The 21386-nt window shown below is 37.4% G+C and overlaps 1 protein-coding gene across 2 annotated transcripts in view; it reads right to left on the bottom strand.

The window, feature by feature from the left end:
- Positions 1 to 12976: 12976 nt before the first annotated feature.
- LOC128733609 (sideroflexin-2) overlaps positions 12977 to 21386 on the bottom strand; it is a 48800-nt gene continuing 40390 nt past the window's right edge. For both annotated transcript variants that reach the window (XM_053827328.1, XM_053827327.1), the window contains 5 exons: positions 15330 to 15488; positions 14304 to 14474; positions 13899 to 14250; positions 13665 to 13804; positions 12977 to 13483 (listed from right to left, as the gene is read on the bottom strand). In XM_053827328.1, coding sequence (XP_053683303.1) covers positions 13330 to 13483; positions 13665 to 13804; positions 13899 to 14250; positions 14304 to 14474; positions 15330 to 15481 — 969 coding nt within the window. In that variant the 5' untranslated portion in view covers positions 15482 to 15488 and the 3' untranslated portion in view covers positions 12977 to 13329. The remainder of the gene's footprint in view (positions 13484 to 13664; positions 13805 to 13898; positions 14251 to 14303; positions 14475 to 15329; positions 15489 to 21386) is intronic.

Genomic DNA, 21386 nt, shown 5'->3' with positions numbered 1-21386 from the left:
TGTAGCACATTTTTCCAACACATATCAAATTCGCCGAGGTTTAATCGTCTCGCAGTAAAGAACTTGCGATCTGTTGAAACAACGAACTTGTGTCATTTTTTCTAGCACACTTCCCTAACACAGACATCAAATTGGACTAGGTTTAATCGCGTTCGTAAGAAATCTGTTGGCACGAGGGGGCTTTGTCACTCTTTCTGGCATACTTCTGGCAAGCTAGGAAATCAAAATGGTCTAGGTTTAACCGCGGTGTTAAGAAATCTTGTTGAAATGAGGGAGCTTTGTCACTTGCTTTGGCTTACTTCCCAAGCACAGATATCAAATTGGTATAGGTTTAGATCACCGTAAAGAATCTTCCAACCAATCACGAAGCGAGAATTCTGGTAAAACAAAGGTTCATTATTTTCAATTTTTCAATAGTTCAACATCAAGAATTCATACTTTTCTTCATTTGGGTTAATTCTTAGAAAATTTTCCGATCGATTGGTGTAAGAATATTGAAAATCGATCGGAAAACCGCTGAGCTATTAGCGCTCAAAACCTTTCATTTTTCGTGACGCTCGCATTTTTCGATTTTTTGGAATGACACCCTATCTCAAAACTTGCCGTAAGACGTAGTCCTACGTCAAAATAGATATTTAGTTGCGCAAATATTTCATTGCACTAACGATTTCCGAAAACCAACACCACGGTCTCAAAGTTTCGCCACATCAATGAACTTTTAAAGAACTTTCAGCTTTTGCCGAACGATAACCCTTACAGTAAAGTAAACAAACGAAAAGCTAACCAGGAATCAAAAACTGGTCTTTAATACTACCGGATTAATTAACCATTCTATTGATCCTATGCATTATTCAGTTGCTGCAAATCTTAAATGAATCGGAATGTTTATGTTGCTGTGTTTATTCCTGCAATATTCCTGACATATATTACCAATACTAATGCAACATTCAAAAAAACGTTTATGTTTTTAACGAACCTGAGATGTACAGTACAGTGTTTGTCGCTCTAACACAATAATGTAAGCCACTTTCGGTTTCTTCCTAATTACTGAACATAACTGTAAATTATTTGTTATTGAGTTGTAACGGATTACAAACATTTTAATTTAATTGAAATTACATGTGTATTCGATATTTTTGTATTTCTACGAAAATGTCCTAGCTTAGACTGGACATATACTAAAATTGGAACGAGTCTACTGTTTTCGTAGAATGGTTCCAATTTTAGTATATGTCTAGGGGCATTGCTGCAGCCGGTGTTGCGAAGGCCGCACTCGTGTAGTCTAATTTTCTCACACACCTGTACTCATTCTAACGAACAAACCGGCATAAGCATTCCTCTAAAACTCCCGCACTTATTTCTTCACGCACTTCATGAGTTTTTGCACGTGTTTAGCTAACAGCTACAGTTGTCGCTCGTAGTTTGTCGTTGCAGCCCGATCTGCTGATGCCGATTACACGCGAGGGCTCACGCTTCCGCCCGTGAGTAGAATTGAGGGCGAAGAAGAAGAAGAAAAAGTATTGCAAAATTTGTAGCCCAGGGCGCCACCAGCCTTACGGGCATTAGATTTCCCACGAGTTTTTTTTGCCTCGGCAATAACCCATGCAGGAAGACGATGTGAGAATGAGTGTGCGCGAGTGTGTGCGTAGCAAAATATCTCACACAGCACCGGCAGCTGTTTCTTTTACGCCTGCGTGTGCGGCGTAAGTGTTGAATGCTATTTTTCTCAAACTCTTTCGCGTGTGAGTAGGTACGGTTGACTTCTCGCTCGATTCGCAACATTGGCTGCAGCTTGCGGGGGCCTGGTGCCAAAAGGCTATGCCCTTCAAAAAATGTACTTTGAATACAGTTACTATTGTATACTATTACATTGCTATAGGTTGATGTTCGAATGATAAACTTGGAAAGAACACCGACTTAAGAAACGGGGAGGGCGTCAAATTGCTTGTTGATTAATCTTCGACATATAAATATCGCACAGACATATTACTTACATGCTAACTCTTACATATCACTCTTACTTACAAATATATGAGCAACTTCGTTAAAACGGTTACAGAACATTGCTATAGGGTTGTTCATTGCGTAGGTAGTTCGGTGAGTCGATCTTCGGAAGAACTCATATTGACGCATCATTCGGGTCGGAAAGTTGAATCGCAGTTTTTCCAGTATTTTGGGACAGCCAATGTTCAAATACTATCATACATTGAAGGAATGACGCTCTCAAGCAGGCGGAGCGTCGGCAGGCCGATCAGCTTGCACCGGCTTTCATACGGTGGCTGGTTTGTTTTATCCCTCCAGTTAAGATTTCGAAAAGCGTATCGGACGAAATACTTTTGCACACGTTCAATATTGTTCATGTAGACAGCGTGATACGGTGCCCAAACTTGTATTCCGTATTCATGAACACTGCGTACAAGCGATCTGTAACGTGTCTTCAGGTTATCACGTCATTAAAAAAAATTCGAATTTCTTCTCAAAAAACCAAGCATTACATATGATTTGGCCGTAACTGTAGCGATGTGTTCCGTAAATCCCAATTTGATATCAATGAGAATTTCCAAATCCTTCGCTGTGCTATTTCGCTTCAAGCTTTTTGTTGCCATAGTATAGTCAAAAGTTACCGGTGCACGCGACCGGGTAAATGAAATCACACATTTTTTGACATTAATTTCCATTCCGTTCATACTGCACCATTCTATAAGCGTGTTGATGTCTGTTTGAAGTGCACAGCAGTCAGTCAAGGTCGTAACCACACGGTAAAATTTGAGGTCATCAGCGTATAGTGATTTTTATGATTTCAGGTTAGAATGGCCCATGCTATTAATTGCTTAAAAACGCGGAAACCATTTGGTAAAATTATGAATGCGCATTTTATTTTGGTGTAAAACACGCTAATTTATAATTGTGTAGAATGTAAAAGCATCAAACATAGCCACATCCAATAAAATCAAGCGATTATCCGCAATCTCATTCCACATGTAAGAAATTACGGTTTTCTCTTAAGCTTTTACCACTACTGTGTTACCTGACTCACTGCGCATAGCGTTGTATTCGCGGTATCGTGTTGGTTCGAAAGGTTTCGAAAAATATCGCCCTTGTATCGAAAATATCGTTGATTTTGATCACTATAGACCAAATCATCATACCGTCAATTGACAGATACTGGCGCCCTTGTTTACATTTTAGAAAACTTTCCTTTCCGTTTATAGCGAATGTAGCGTGTTTTTTAACATTTTACAGGCATAATGGCTTTTAGATTTAGTCCTAATGCTGTTTAAACTCGGTTTAAACAACAAACTTGCTGTTTAAACAGTTGAAACTTTTTTGAATTCTACGGTCTGTTTGTAAACAAGGGCGCCAGTATCTGCCAGATGACGTCATCTTGATTTGGTCTATAAATAACGTACTTAAACGTTATATTGCAAGTGCTAGTAGTACGCAATAATTGTATTGTTAAACTGAATTGTTATTTATGCAACTTTTTACAAGTTAAATGCAATAACAAAAGCACAACTTATAAAAAATCGGTTGTTATCGATATTAGCTGCATATGCGTTATAAACGAATAAAACGCATGGTGACGTTTTATTTCAATAACACGCATATTCGCAGTGAGTCAGGTAAAACAGTAGTCGGTATGCAAATTTCATTATAAATACAGTCTATCTAATTGATATACTGTCATACTCGATCATTTATCACAAAAACGGCATTATTTATGCATATTTTTCACATATATTGCAAAAAATTTAAAAATACAGAACAGGGGTAGAATGCATCACAGCGTGATCGAACAGTTATAAAATATTTTTAATTTGCAGTACATCTTTTGTTTCGGATTATTTATTTAAAATGTAACAATATTGTGTATTGTATAGGACTTAGAATTTGCCTTAAACCACAGAGAACAGACATCCAGGCTGTTATACCCAACCTGTGTAAATTTTTGTAACGGCCATTTCGAAATAACCCTTCGTTCACGTTAAAGTTACCAGGGGTGTGAAATTGTCAAAATTTTGAGGACTAAACATCTATGGATGGCAACAATTTGGAACCAGCCAGCGTATCGAAAATAACAGCTAATAATAGTTAAATTATAACTAAAAGGCTGTGTTTAACTGCTTTCTAATTAGTTTCAGTTGTTTTAAAACGAATCAACCTTTAAGTAGTTCTCAGTACCAAAGGTACCAAAACCAATGAGTGGGACATGGACAATGTATGTGATTTGACAGCCACACCACCCCGCTGAAAGTTACCCGAAGTTACCCCTCGCATTTGTTAGTTTGGCGATTCGTTTGATGGCGGCGCCACCCGCAAGCATCTGTCAAAACTGAAATCCAATATATTTCTTTCCCTTTTTTACTTATGCAAAAACCAAAAAACATCAAAAGCTCATCAGTAAACAAACCGAACGAAGGGAATGGTATAAAGGTTTGTTGATACTATCGAAACTACTGTTTTACCTGACTCACTGCGAGTATGCGTATTATTGAAATAAAACGTAACCATGCGTTTTATTCGTGTATAATGCATATGCAGTTAACCTTTACGTCCCCGACATCAAAAATGAAGGTACTTTCAGTTACACTTTTGGCTCTATCTCCACTAATTTTCAATCGATTTTTATGAAACTAGTCTTAAAAGAACCACATTAGATTGGCCTTTAATGAAAAAACATGCAGGTAAATTATGGTTCCATTTTCCCGGAGATATTCCAGATCGTGGTGGGATTTTTTTTTGACGTCATAAGTAACAGATGAAATAAAATTAGAAATCTGTTTAATTGACATCGCAAAAGTTATCCATTTTATTTGTAGTCACTAATAATGACTTGTACACTATCCTGTAGAGCGCTGGCTTACGCCTCACTCTCCGGAACATCCGTTGTCGGTTCTACCGGAACTCAAAAGTGGTCGTTCAGTATTCTCTTCGAAAATATGGCAAATGGGGTATCAAATCACAGGATTTTCCAACACGAGCTCGTTAGTGGACATTTGGATGTATTTTGAGTCGATCTGGACATTCCGGAACATTCGGCATTGGTTCTACCGGGCCTCAAAAATGGCCATTTGTAATGCTCTTCGAAAACATGGCAAATGGGGTATCAAATGACAAGATTTTTCAACTCGAGCGCTTTAGTGGACATTTGGATGTATTTTGAGTCGATCTGGACATTTCGGAACATCCGGCATCGGTTCTACCGGACTTCAAAAGTGGCCATTTTGAATTCTCTTCAAAAACATGGCAAATGGGGTATCAGATAACAGGATTTTTCAACACGAGCTCTTTAGTGCATATTTGGATCTATTTTGAGTCGATCTGGACATTCCGGAATATCCCAGCAGCGGTTCTACCGGAACTCAAAAGTGGTCATTTGGAATTTTTGTCGAAAATATGGCAAATGGGGTGTTAAAATGTCCAAATCGGCTCAAAATACATCCAAATGCCCACTAAAGTGGTCGAGTTGAAAAATTCCGTGATTTGATACCCCATTTGCCATATTTTCGAAGAGAATTCCAAATGACCACTTTTGAGTTCCGGTAGAACCGATTCCGAATGTTCCGGAATGTCCAGATCGACTCAAAATACATCCAAATGTCCACTAACGAGCTCGTGTTGGAAAATCCTGTGATTTGATACCCCATTTGCCATATTTTCGAAGAGAATACTGAACGACCACTTTTGAGTTCCGGTAGAACCGACAACGGATGTTCCGGAGAGTGAGGCGTAAGCCAGCGCTCTACAGGATAGTGTACAAGTCATTATTAGTGACTACAAATAAAATGGATAACTTTTGCGATGTCAATTAAACAGATTTCTAATTTTATTTCATCTGTTACTTATGACGTCAAAAAAAAATCCCACCACGATCTGGAATATCTCCGGGAAAATGGAACCATAATTTACCTGCATGTTTTTTCATTAAAGGCCAATCTAATGTGGTTCTTTTAAGACTAGTTTCATAAAAATCGATTGAAAATTAGTGGAGATAGAGCCAAAAGTGTAACTGAAAGTACCTTCATTTTTGATGTCGGGGACGTAAAGGTTAATATCGATAACCGATTTTTTATAAGTTGTGCTTTTGTTATTGCATTTAACTTGTAAAAAGTTGCATAAATAACAATTCAGTTTCACAATACAATTATTGCGTACTACTAGCACTTGCAATATAACGTTTAAGTACGTTATTTATAGTGATCAAAATCAACGATATTTTCGATACAAGGGCGATATTTTTCGAAACCTTTCGAACCAACACGATACCGCGAATACAACGCATTTCGCAGTGAGTCAGGTAACACAGTAGTGTGGTATCGATTGTATCGTCAAACTTCATTGTTAGAAATGATTTGCGATTTGTGACACACACGTGGCAAAATTCGGTTTTCTTTTGATGTTATCGTGTTGTTATGCTAATTATCATTATTATTACTGATGATGTTTGACTAGTTTTCGATCATCGATCATCGATAAATAGCCCCGTAATATCGATAGTTATTTCAAGTGTTATCTCTCATCGTTAATTGACGAAAATGCTTGACGGTGATTGACAGTCAATTTAGTTTGGCGATTCGTAGGCTAGGCGGCGTTTGATAGCTGTTGTAATTTTAACGGTTTTTCGTTTGAATTTTTACACAGAAAATTATGAAAAATTTGTTCTAGCTTGGATGTCTGTTCTCTGTGCTTAAACCTAATTGTACATTGTATAACTTACAATATTTCATCACACATCAGTTAGAGAAAAGTAGATGATTAAATTTTATTGCCAATTATGTTGAGATATGAACCTATTGTATCCCAGCAAACAAGCGCATGTAACAAACGCTATAATGAATGCTTCCGCAATAGCGGCAGCCTAGTTTTAGGAGTTTATACAACACGTGATTGAATGGTAAATTTTTTGGTTGCGTTTAACGCCTAGCTGGGCAAACTTGGTGCGTTTTGTCCACGGGCTTTGGCGTTCTGCCTCACATAATGATTTTGACTCTTGCCAAAAATCGTCAAAAATAACAAAAAATACTGGTTTTGTTAGGAAATTTCACCAGGAGTAAGTGTAAAAACCTGATTTAATCCACCTAGTGGTGAAAGGAACCTTTGTTATACGGTCTTACTTGCTATTAGATAGAAATCGACAAGTCCTCGGAAAATAAATCATCTATTGGTTAAGATTGCGTGGTGCGTTTGTTTACATAAAATTTTTGGAAACTGAATAAGTTTACAAACTTTGAACGAAATAGAAGTACCGTAAAATGGGAAAACATTGATCAGTTCAGGAAAGTTGGCAGTAGTGGTTTATTTCACTTATTTATGCGAATAGCCCATTTGATCAATGTTACCCCGGTGATCAATGTTATCCCGTTTTACGGCACTTATAAATTTTGATAGTACCTTTTCTTATGAAATTGCTGAGTAAGTTGTTACTAATTTGAGTAAGTGCAAGCAAAAGCAAGTTGTAAGAGGAAATATTATTCTTTAACATATACATTGCGTAGTAAAGGTCTAGTTTATGGGTTTTTGAACTATGCATAATTTCCTGTCATGCCATTCTATCTGATTCACAATAATAAAGTTTTCTTGAATAAATTTCATCAATTTTTATTAACCTTCGGTTACTCACGCTGTTGTATTTTGAACAACATGTGTAGGTTTTTGAACGCCATAGTGTTATAAAGTTACAAATCGTTGTTTATCTAACGTATATTTTTCAATAAACTTGTTATGAGCAAAATGTCATAATTATTCAATGCATTAATACGTTAAATTGTTGGGAAAATAGATCAGCATAAACCGACATTACAGAAACGAAGCTAGCAGCATTAAGGTGTACCGCAATTGGCCCCAACTGGAAGTTTCTCTCGTTTCTTCATATGGAAAAATGGTGCCTGTATGCAACAAAACTATCAGCAAATGTAAAATGTATAAAATGTATCCATCTGTCGGTAGTCGAGTAATTCGGGGTCAAAATCAGGGTATCTTTTATGATCAAAGTTCTACAGTTCCTAAACAAGCAAACATAGAGGGATATTATGTTCAGCAAAGTTGTGTATTTTTACTGTTTGCACAGCTTTGTAATACACAAAAAAATCATACAACAATTACAAAAAGAGCTAAAATAGACAAACTGATTTTACAAATGCATTTTACAATGCATATAAATAAGATTTCTCTAACTTCGCTGAAGAGATAAAAGGTTACTGTCTTCAGCAAAATTTCTTGTAATAATATGCTCTAAAACTTTGCAGAACATATCAATGTGTTATATTGAAACTGAAGAAAAATAATTTTTTTTATTTCACTTTTAGGGGAATTAATCAAAATTCAAATTCTATCAGACGATAGAGCATTCAATTTCAAGAAACTCTCCCAAAGGTTTGATAAACTTTAAACCAAGTTTTCCTAGTCAAAAGTCTAGTACGCACGTTTTCTTTGGTTTGGGCTATTGTGCGCGCGAGTAACCGTGTTACAAAAGTTGGCGCGAGTGTTAATATCTTTTGACCGGTAAAACCAATTCTTATGAAATTTTGTATATATATTCGTAGTGTCAAAACCTCTCGTTTGATATAAAAATAATTGAAATTAGGTAAATTATCTTGGTTAAAATCATTATAAATAATTGTTAATTTTGGTGTGGTGTAAACGATTGCTCATAACTTTCAAATTAAACGTCCAATAAAAAAACCGTTCAATAGTGATCTATCCGGCTATATTACCTGCCAAATGAAACTAATAGCGCATAAATCGGTTTGGCCATCTCTGAGAAACAGGCGATCATTTGAACCTTGTCAAAACTGGTTTTTTAAGGCTAACTTTTAAACCACTTGTTTGTTTTCAATAAAACTTGGCACAATGTTTAGCAATAGTAAGAGCATTCATTTGGTACTAAGATTGTTGAAATTGATTGTGTGGTTCCGGAGAAAATCGTGCCACGTAGTTTTCACATTTTTGCTTATAACTTTTAAACGAAAAGTCGGACCACGAAACAAATAGCGTAGCAATATTCTCCATTATAATACCTTTAAACAAAAGTAATATCAGACAAATCGGTTCAGCCATCTCCGAGAAATAGGCGATAGAAAATAAGCAGCGCACACACACACATACACACACACACACACACACACAGACATTGCTCAATTCGTCGAACCCTATCGATTGGTATATGTGACTCGGCCCTCCGGGCCTTAGATCAACTTTGTGTTTTTCGACCAATTCCTAAACCTTTGTTATATAGTATAACAAAGGTAAAAAGATCCCAAAGTCTTCTAGAAGTTGATAAACGTGGAACAAACACGCCGTTGCTCTGCAAAACCTTACCCTACAGCGTCGATTTGTTGTCGGTTTTCCATCTTATCGACAAGAGTTGATACATAGCTTAACACATTTGTAGTGGTCCAATGCTTTTTCATGAAGCCCTATTGGTCTGAACAGAATACTTGCAATATATGCAAGAATATTAGCATATTGTTTCACAAATAGAGGAGGTCATTTATCTGGGCCGGGTCCTTTCGATCCATTGATGGATTGCAGCTTAAGCAGAACATCGCGTGTCGAAAAATTCATCCTAAACACATTTACATTATAATGTGGAATGCTGCTCAGCTACGTTTCAGACAAAGGTGGTGAGTTTTTACCTGACACATTTTGAAACGATGTGCAGTAGTAAAGGTGTGGAGGAACGTACCGTTTGTTAGTGTTAGCAGCGCAAATAATGTAAACAACAGAGCTGACCTCAATCTCGCACAATATTCTAGGGACATAAAAAAGCATAAATATTGTGCCGTACAACGATGATACCAACACTCCTATACTTTTTAGTATGTTACGAACACAAACGTCCCGCGTTTGCCGTACCTTAGTAATAGAGTACATCGACTTTGAAAGACAGACGAGAACATATTCGCTGACTCATGTGGCATGGTGGTAACTAATTCTTGGTAGCGCATGTTTTGGGGTATCTCTTTCGTTGCTTGACGGTCTTTCACGTAACTCCAGAATGATTTTGGGTCGACTTTTACGTTATCCTCTATTCGATGAATGTAATCAAGAAAACTTTCTGCGTTCAAAGAGTTAAATTCTGCCTCTATTTGACGCATTTCAGTTTTCCGTGATTCAGTTCGACATTTGAAATAGCGTTGCTTGGTCCTCCGAAGGCGGTTTCGAAGATTCCGAAGGCTCACATTTCACCATGGTAGCTGCTTGTGATATGACGTTGACGTTTACTTTTTTGTAGCAGTACCATATGGTCGCCATCTACCGCTCATTTAAAAAACCATTCTAAGTTGGTTTGTCCATAGCAAATCTAAATTGAGGTCCATCGAAACCCGACTTGCGTCATACGATAGAGAAAACAGTTGTGTTTACAAGAAAAATTTACATGGTTTCCAAATAATTAATAATAGTGACTTTTTTTTAAAGTAATGCAATCTCATGACCCCTTTTATCGCTCACTTGACATATGATGATCCATTCATCGCCCATATGGGTGCTTTTTACCACTTATATTTTTTACTGTTACCAAATAAATAAAACCCGCGTTTTGACACTTGTTTTGGGTTTCAGTTTGGCATTTATAGCAGAATAGAACGCTGGTTTAAATACTGTTGACTTATTTCACGTTATTTAGTAGAATAGTTTCTCAATAACCAAAGCAACAAGTTCGCTTGAGCTAATAATTATCCACGTTGACTCGCGAAGTTGAGGCAAGAAAGCAGGTCGACGTAGTGTACCTAGACTTTGCGAAAACATTTGACACTGTTCCGCACAATATAACCATAGCAAAGTTAGCGCATATTGGATTCCCGGTGTGGCTCGTGGAATGGCTGTCCTCTTACCTGACGGATCGCTCAGAATATGTGTTGGTGAATTCTACACAATCAGATACCTTCCAAATTACTTCCGGTGTGCCGCAAGGTAGTGTGCTTGGTCCACTGATCTACAATTTGTATGTGAATAAATTGTAACTGCTGATTTCCTCTTCTAAATTATCCTTTGCTGACGATCTGAAGATCTTTCGCGTCGTGTCATCCAACAACGATTACGAGGTTCTGCAGATGGATTTGGAACCTGCGCTAATCTGGTGCGATAACAACGGAATGCGCGTCAATAGCAAAAAAAGTAAAACAATATCTTTCACTCGCGGTAACAATCCAGTGCACCACCAATATTCGCTGGGACCTGACATCCTCGATAGGGTGGAGTCGACCTGCGATCTGGGTGTGACTATCGACTCTAAAGTGACATTCAGTGAACATATATTAACCATCGCCGCGAAGGCGTTTTGAGCACTTGGGCTCATTCGTCGCTATGCCTTTAACTTTACCGATATATACGCACTCAAAATGCTGTATTGCTCGTTAGTACAAAGCGTTCTTGAGTACGCTTCTCCAATCTGGTGCCCATATCAGCTGACATATCTTCTCTCAATAGAGCGAGTGCAAAAAAAGTTTTTGCGATTCGCATTGCGCAATCTTCCGTGGAACGATCCAGATAATTTTCCCAACTATTTCGACCGGTGCCAGTTGATCAAGTTGGATCCTCCGTCAGTTAAGCCTAGTTATCAACAGAGAATGTTTGTCTTCGGCATAATCAAAGGAACCACCGCTTGTTCTGCACTGCCCATAAATGAAGAATTGGCTAATATGCCACGAACATGAAATTGAGAAAAATGCAATTTTATTACTTTTGTGTGTTAAAGAGATTTTACGCGGTAAAGGTCCAAACACAATGCATACGGATTTTACTACGTTGCGGCAATTTGACAGTTTTTCCATGGGTTTTCTGTCAAATATCCGCAACGTAGTAAAATCCGTATGCATTGTGTCTGGGCCTTAATGGCAACTTGTTTAATGTGCATATTACCCGTCATACATGCCGGAGTCATGCCGTTGAATCAAAACAGCGCGGGGCACGTTTTTAACACAGTAGTCATTATTTCATTTATTAACTCAAGGAGAGTTGACAATCCAGGGAAAAATTTGGCTAACGTGCATACGTTGCCAATTATCTTATGCTGGCGAGTCTTCAAAATGGGTTTAAACTATTTAAAACAGTACGGAAGCATAAGTGACGACGAAATGGATGATGAAACATCTATCCCGTGCACCCGAAGAAGTTGCCAACGAAGCGTAAGGTTCAAGCGCTTGAAACTAGAAGGTAGAAGCAGCTTCATCATGCCGTCGTTGATTGAAGGTGCGAATCCTGCCAAAATTGTTTCACGTCATGTGCCTCCGGAAATGAAATTTTTTACAATCGGCTTCCGTGAAGACGTTGTTTGGGATGTATACTATCATGTGATATTATGATCTCAGTTTTGGAAAAAATGGCATATTAGCCAATTTTTCATTTATGGGCAGTGCATTACTGGAGCAGATTTCTTTTACCGCACCTCAGCGACATCTCCGGGGTATGTCAATGCTGGTCATTCCTCACCATCACACGTGTTATGGCCACTACAACCCGTGGGATTGTTGCCTTCGCGTATTCAACGAAGTTGGAGATTACTTCGAGATTACTTCAGTGTGGGAATAGGGCTCTTTGTTTTAGACATAAAAACTGCGGTCTGCTCCTTTGTCCAACGATTGAAAAGATCATGGTTTGCGGATCAACCTTGCTGAAAACAGTCACTTTCTTTATTGTCAAAATCCTGAGATAAAGTAGGTATACTTTTCAGAGGCGTTGTACAAAATACAACAGCGCGAGTAACGGTGGGTCAATAAAGTATGATTCATAGTTATGCCTCCTAAACGAAAAGCGGTTACAGGTTGATCAATATTTTGAGCATGAACTTTATTCTGCAAGAAACTAAAAAAACTTCAATTCACTTTCAGTTGGACGCGTGGCGATGCACGCAGTGTGCGGCTAGATACTGATAAAAAATTTGAAAGGTCATCAGGTCGTTTATGACCTGATCATCATCACGTTCATCATATTTGGATATGGTCGTTGTATAGAAAGATAGAAACAGATACATATTACATATTTCGAAACGTGGCTTCGATGTTTTATTGCTTTGGTTTAAATAAATTATACAGTTTACTTAATCTCTGCAATTAACCCTCTCTGTTCCAAAGGTGTATAGCTAGTTAGCTGTCATCTGTAATAGGTTATTATTAATCAATTTGGTAAGCAGAACCATATAACCTTTAGAACAACTTCTACTATGTTCCGAAATAGAAATATCCATTCTCTAATGTCTAAAAAAGTGATCTGCTGGTTTTAGTACCGTCGGTTCGGTTTTTGTAATCATATAGCTCCTGCGCTACCATGGGACAGAGAAGGCTAGTAATGGGTACCTCGATATACTATTAAGTAGTACTTCGAAAAGCATTATAGGCCCTTATTGAAGTATACCTTACTAGGAATTCTTCCATTTTTCCGCATATCTTCATAAAACTCCGGTTCGATCAATTTAATGACCCCAGAGCTCAGTGATGCAGTTTGTGGAAATAATGCACAAGCAGTTGGAACCATAGTAGTCAAACTAAAAGTATTAACAATTAATCATTTATTAAAGTGGAAGTGAAAAAACCATTATATTTTTGTGCTTATCATACAAAACAAAATATGGCAGATTTGCTACTTGCACACTTCATATAAAATATTTTGATTAGCACATTAAACATAACTAGAATTTTCATTTGTCTGTTAAACTGCATACTTACAAGCAACCAACTACCATCACCTGAAAAGGAGCATGCAGGAAAGAAACACTGCGGAAAAGCCTATTTTTTTCTAGAGATTCCATTATAATAGGCAGAATTAACATGCCTGGAGCACACATAGCGATACGTGAAAACACAACCTGAAAATAAATTAAAAATTATTACAATGTACCATAATACAAGTGTCATTCTACAGTTAAAACTTTTGATTTAACGAAATATTTTATAACATACCTGCGATATACCTTTTGCGGCGGCAACTCGACTCTTTCCTACTGTATTCCCGTTTTCGTCTTGAATATCAATTCCGTATATTAGCTCATTTTGTCGCATTAGTGGTATATTGATGCAGTTAGCAACTGCGACAGCCACGAATGGCACGTAGCGTTGGAAAAACGGGCTAGCTTTTTTTGTTAGGTATCCTTTATAGCCGACAGCTGCTAGAAGAGCTGAACTAGTAGCTGAAACATATGATACTACTAACTGCGTTGTCGTTAATGATGAATTGGCATTTCTGTTAGTATAATTGACCAGCGCATTAAAAGATTGGTTGACCCATTGCCAAAATATTACAGCTGTGTTAGTTCTAAAACAAATAACCCTTATGTATCATATTGATATATAATTTTAAAGTCGTACCTGTACCATTGCAACATTGCTCCAGTAATTGCCATACCACCAGGCATTTGGAAACTCATGCGGCCAAATATATTTTGCAATTCTCCACTATCAGGATGAAATGCACTCTCATACAGTTTTTTAGCATGAATAATTTCTTCAATTGATACATCGGTTGGTTGATTGCCTTGTCTAGAAAAAAACATTAAGAAAATGTCATAATAACTTTGAACAAAGTGCGTATTGCTATTGCATATAAATTAATCGGTTTTTTATCCCAGATAGTGTGACTTATAAAAAATAGTTTCATTTTTCCCTACAGATAGTAATAAATGCAAAGCTGGATGCTAAGCCGCTTAGTTGGTTTTGAGGTACGATGACGGTTTAACAAGCCAGTTGTCGTATGTTCGAATCTCGGCTAGGCGATACTGCTAGATAGAGTCAGTAGGATCGTTGCACTAATAGCCGGCTACGGAGTCTGTCGATAAAGAAGGGTCAAGTTCTCAACAGGACGTTTACACCTATGGCTTTGCTTTTGCTAAGCTGGAAGTACTCAGAATCCTTTTTACATAAAACGCATAATCTCAGTTTCTGAGTAAAGGCGCTTTGAGGCATTCCACGGGTATTTTATTTTAAATGCATAGTTTTAATTAAAAAGGAAATTTTACACAGATGTTCTCTATTAAAGAAAATGTTACCTTAAACGCACCTAATTCTGTGCATGGTTGCTAATTCTGCGCACCGCAATTTTCGTACGTACACTCAAAAAAAATCTTCTGTACAGCAACTTACATGAACTTCATGAACTAGTTAATGGGAAAGTTAATAAAATTTACAGGGATTGCACGTAAACTGGTTAGTATGAGTGTGAGCTATCAATAATTCACGTGAATGTTACATGAAAAGTGTGATGGATGAGAATTACCTATGTTTTCACGTATGTTTTGGTTACCCTACTGTTACTGTCTCTCGACTTTGGGCAGAGTTGTCTTCTTGATGGAGTGTTTTTGCTATATCCCTGAATATACATATCACTACACTACTCACCTTACTTTCAGGACCAAATCTTTAGCCTTTAGCAAATCGTCCTCCGAAGTAAAACATGTTCTCGGATCAGTTACCCAAAAAAAATGCATGAAGCGACCGGTAAACGAATTTAAATTCCACAGTGGCTTGTCGATATCAATGTGGTTTGCCATGATTCCTCTAAAATAGAAATAACTTGTGTTAACATTTACTCGCCTTAGTCCATTCAACAAATTACATTACATAGTATCATATTTATGATTCACATAATTATATATTGCTGTTGCAGTTCAAAACCGTAATAATCTAGGTGCGACATTCGGTGTTATACTTGTTCTGTGTGTCGCAATTATGTCGCACGTAGTGCGCTGTGATCGAACATTGATACGCTATACAGCGCACCACGTACAACGTAGTCGCGACACACAAAACAAGAATAAAACCGAATGTTGCACGTCGATTATTACAGTTTTCAACTGCAACAGCAATAGTACTAGCTAACTCGGCTAATGGCTACAAATTGAAGTAAATGTTATAAATTGTAAATTTCAGATGAACTGAGAAGGCTGTTGCTTTTCAGAAGAAAAAAATATTCCTTCTCATGGTATAAATTAAGTTTAGTACTTTTTTGAGGAGTTCAGTGTTTGGAGTAGTCAATTAATCACCAAATTTCCACAGAATGTTGTTTTTTAGTGAATGTGCTGAGCCATTAGTCATGGCAATGACATTAACTCGTTGGAAATATGTCGGAGTAAAAAGTGGTTTGTCATTTCCATTACTCAACAGTTGAGTTGATAGTACCGTGAACGTACCATATTCTGCGCAGTTAAGACATTTTTATGATTCTTCCGCTATTCTAAGTATTCTAGATTTAAATTAACAACGTGGATAGCAGCAACATGTAGTGCTACGGTCTATAATATCTGGTAAAAAATATGGGAATTATAAGTCGACCAACAATTAAGTATATTTTTCGTTTTGTAAACTTATCCACGGTGCCTAATTCTGCGCACTTTCTTGTCCATGTTCCTAATTCTGCGCATGTTTACTCCTAATTCTGCGCACCCAAAAAGTGAAAATAAATACTCCTGCCATGCTGTTTATGTCTTTAAACGCTGAAAGCACACCAAAAAATCCGACATTAACCATTACCATAATTAAATCCATTATCCGGCCTTATTGTGCTGTCCGGGTCGCAAAGGAATATTGTTATAATTTTGATTGCTTCATTTTAAATATTTTATTCTCGATAACGTAAAAGGCGAATTGATTCGGGTTTTCTGCATACTGAACCTTACACTTTAGACTAATACCAAAACTTGTGTTTTCATATAAAAACCACTGCCCCACTCTCTGGCAGCTCCTTGAGGTTGCACTTAAAAAAAAATCAGAGGTGTTGTGCACAAGACACGACCGCATAAGTGACGTAGGACCACGTAAGTCTCTTTGTAGCGATAGTAGGATATATCCTTGTATGTACGATTCTTCATGTATACAAGCTATATACGTAACGTTTATCAAAGTAGAAACATTATAACGTATACATTCAATCCTCAACCGATTTTGGAGTTATGTCCATGAATTGATTGAATATATTTTATTAAAACGAAGCCAAGTCAGTAGCTAAACCAAACAGTAAATAAATTTTTATATGTTTGTACGTTGAATATTGTCAATTTCCCACCCTTTCGTACGCGATGAATTATAACCGTCGCGGGCGAATCCGTCGCCAGAATCGTCGCGGGGGCAAATATCGTTTATTTTGTCAAGTAAATCAATAGCTTACGTGCTAGACAAGCAGAATATATACTTATAACTTATACATACAGCCAAGCAGATTCTTTCTGCGACGATTTCAAGCTATCAAAAAAGTGAGCAGTGTGTTTTGTTACCAAAGAAACGGGCAATAGTGCTTTTCCTCTGGTAATCGGAAGACGGTACGCGCGGGTTTTCAAAAAGTTGAAAATTTTGCGCAACTTTTCTGTGGCTTATAAAAGAACACTGATAAAGCATTTACAACCTGCAGACGTTTTGGAAGTCGCAGAAAATGTCGCCCGTGACCAGAAAGCTTATTTCCGTCATTTGTTGGTCGTCCGCAATGCCGAAAAATTCAACTTTTCCCTCGTTGCCTGTTTTATTATGGTATCAACTGGGCAAGAAAATATAATAAACTCTTCAATCGTTGTGTGGCCCTTGAAAGGACCGATTCTTTGATTATCATAACTCCAGCTTGCAATAAACTTGTACTAACGCACTTTACGTAATTCTCTGTTCGGTAAATTGGAGTACCGATAACCGCTAACCAGGTACGACTTGTTGCAACGGACCAGCCGGAAAGCTTCAGCAGCTATGCGATTAACGAAGCCGTTCGTGTATGGTCCTGAATCACGATGAAATAAGACTCCAATTGGCCAGCTGCAAGTGACGTGGTATGCTTCTGGTCGTTTTGTTGTCGCGAGCAGCATATTCCCTGCCAATTCCAGAACTTCAGCAGCCAGATATTCCTTCACGGCAGCGAAACGAGTGCTCCAGCTCCAACACCCCACTTGGTGAATTTGCATGTCTTCGTTGCCTTATCCGTGGGAAGCAGCAACAGCTGAAGCTCAACAATTTTCGATCGGATTCTATACGGCGTAAATTAAATACAATCATAAGGAAGCTTAACCCATAGCTTATATCGTATATATTTCTGTCATCCGTGCTAGGAAAGCACTGACGAGGGAAGGCAAAAATATGTAAATAATTTAAATTTTCAAAATCAATTCAAAACCAAAAATTTTTCAAATTCAATTTCAAAAACAAAATCAGCAGTTTTCTATATTTTCAGTCGATTTTCCGATTAATTGGTGTAAATATCTTGGAAATCTATTGAAAATTGACTGAATTATAAGCCGAAGCGTGAAACGCGTTTCTACTTTGATGACGTCATTTCCAACAACCAGGTTCCAGGTTCATTATTTTCAATTTTTCAATAGTTCATCATCAAGAATCCACACTTTTCTTTATTTGGGTCAATTCTTAGAAGATTTTCCAATCGATTGGTGTAAGAATATTGAAAATCGATCAGAAAACCCCTGAGCTATTAGCGCTCAAAACCTTTCATTTTTCGTGACGCTCGCATTTTTCGATTTTTTGGAATGACACCCTATCTCAAAACTTGCCGTAAGACGTAGTCCTACGTCAATAGAAGACATGGTTTCATGAATTAGCGCTCGTGGTTTCGGACCCTGAGACACAGCACAGGATTCCAATTAATGGAAGTTAAAGATTCTACTTGAATTTTCAAGCCTCCATACCTCAGCCATTTGGGTGAGGTTGCGTATTCTTTCGCGCTTTCTTCGTAGGATACATTACTGCGCAGAATTTGGAATATGAATAAAAAATCTGTGCCTAAATCTGCGCATTATTGCATCGCATTTTTCTAAGGAAAGCAATGCATGCAATCACTCTTTTTGTCTAAAACATGACTAAAACCAATTATTCTTTCTAATTGTGCTGGGTAATTTGATCATTGCAAAGAATTTCGATCATAAATTTGTTAATCTTCTAGCACGACAATCTTAGCGTTGCTGCTAATGACGATGTTTTCTGACATATAAAATACTTTCAGTTTCACGTTAAATTATTTCGCTCTCAAATATTATGACCCATTTGTGAATAATGGCGTAATATTCAACAGACATTTATAAAAAAATAACGCAATGATCATAGTTATGCACAATGTTAAAAAATACTTATATAAAGCAAAATGCGCAGAATTAGGGGCGGTTACGGTAGTTGCATCGAGCCTTATTGAATAAATTCTGCTGATTGAACTGCACAACTCTTACTGTATGCCAATTATTTCTTTTGTAAAAGCAAATTCAATGACTTAAACTGCGCTTAATTTCGTCTACTACAGAAAATCGTGTGATGAAATGTAATGATCGACATATATCTAATGATATAAGTTGTAACCCCTCCAAAAACCAATATATGTTCTGAGACCAAAACCATTGCACCACAAACTAGGGTAACATAATTCAACTAGGGTATGTTGCTGCTTCGTCGTAATTGCCTATTCTCGTCCTATCCAACACAAATTATTAAAAATATCAGCATTTTTATGGCACCCAATACAAAACTAGTTATTCCCTAATATTTTAGTTTGTTGTCTATTACACGCGATCAATCAGAGTGAGCTGAGATCTATTTAAATGCTTTTTATCATTAAAGAAGTCCTACCAGCCAAATTTCCTACGTTTTTTCGTGCGACGAAGAAAATGTCGACTAATCGTTTTAACTTTCGTCATTCATAAATGAAAATAACTCATGCAAGGCATTGTCGTTATTCTACAGCCAGGAAAACTTGCCTGACCTGCAGGAATTTTGCAGAATAACATTTGTCATGCCGTCCTACACAAATAAATGCGCGTTTGCTTCGTAAACATTGTTGTGATTTTTAGTTCGGACGATGAAAAATTTTGATGGGCGGATTTTAAAACGGTACGACGAATTTAAGAAATAAAGTCAGTTGCGTAATTTCAATAATATGCTTTAATAATCGTTTTTCAGTGATTTCAAAGTTCACGGATCGGAAGGTAAGTGTGTTTTAGTCAAATCAGCACAAGAACTTTTGGAGTATTCATTAAATCCATCCAACAAATGTTGAATATTAGAATGGCTTTACTTACTACGACGGGAATGAGAAATAAACCCTATAATGCAACCTACGAATCCGACACATGGCCAATAAAACGCAATTAATCATCCAAATAGCAGTTGTTTTTCGAAGATATGACAGAAAACTATAAAATGATGTATAGAGTAAGGAGGGGTAAAAGTACGATGCGGGTAAAAGTGCGATTCAATGATTTATCAGTGCGGATTCCGAGTAAATTGACTACATTGGCATGGATGGGTGAGTACTTTGACAGCTTAAATCCATCATAAACATTTGTTGTTTACGAATCATAGTTGCTGAGTTATGGGTAAAAGTTATTTTAGAACGGTTTTGATGTAATATTTCGTTGTACGGCAAATACGATATCAACAGGAGGATATTACTTATTCACAAATTGTAGCAGCGTTTTACATCACTCAGATATCTCTCTTGAGATTGCGGTAAGAAGAATTTGCAAAATATATGTTGCTTTTCCATAATTTAATCAAACCCCGTCAAGCGCCTAGCGGGGCAAAAGTTCGATTTATTGACGGGGTAAAAGTTCGATTCATGGATCGAGAATCTAACTCATTTTACTGACGGGACGACGACACTATGCAAGTCCTTGCGACTTGCAAGGTACTGCGGGCGACGCTGTTCGTCCGTCAGCGTTATAGCCGCGATTCTCAACGGGGTTGTTCGGGGAAAGGAGTTCTAGTTCTATCACGGAGCGAAAAAATTCGTTTGTTTCAAACGAAATTTTTATAACAACCTAAAAATATTTTTGTTTCGAAACGAAATTCTATTTGAATTAAGAAAATAACAGTTTCGCTTTTCCATAATTTAATCAAACCCCGTCAAGCGCCTAGCGGAGTAAAGGTGCGATTCACAGACGGGACAAAAATGTATAGCTTATATACAGCTTTTGGCACTATATTACAGATAGTAGAAATGGAAGATCTGCAGAAAACTGTGCTCTACAGATGTTGGTCGAAGAAAAACAATGTTTTTCCGCTGATGAAACATAAAACAAACGTTTGGGAAAGTTTCGATCTGTCGGAGGCTGCAATACACCAGCGGAAAATAGGAAAGGTGTAAATTGAGAATATTCCTTACCGAAACATACCGCAGATTGACGACAATATGGTTTTGTTAGCTACTGCTGTGCTAATTTCATGGATTCGAGCTTCGCACTTTTGCCCCGCGGTAATCGAACTTTTACCCCGCTAGTGGGGTAAAAGTACGAATCGGCACTTGTTCAGAAGAATGAAGAATTTATTTTCAATAACACTATTATTCCAGATGATTTATAGTTGAATGTAAAGACATTGAGTAGCTGCATCACTATAAAATATATTTTGTTGTTGTTCTTCTTTATATCTCGCGAAAATTGATGACAACTTCAAACATCGCACTTATGCCCCGCCCTACTCTAT

Source organism: Sabethes cyaneus, chromosome 2, assembly GCF_943734655.1.
Source record: "Sabethes cyaneus chromosome 2, idSabCyanKW18_F2, whole genome shotgun sequence".
NCBI lineage: Eukaryota > Metazoa > Arthropoda > Insecta > Diptera > Culicidae > Sabethes > Sabethes cyaneus.
Note: the sequence above shows the minus strand (reverse complement) of the source record. Positions and strands in the feature narration are given on the sequence as shown.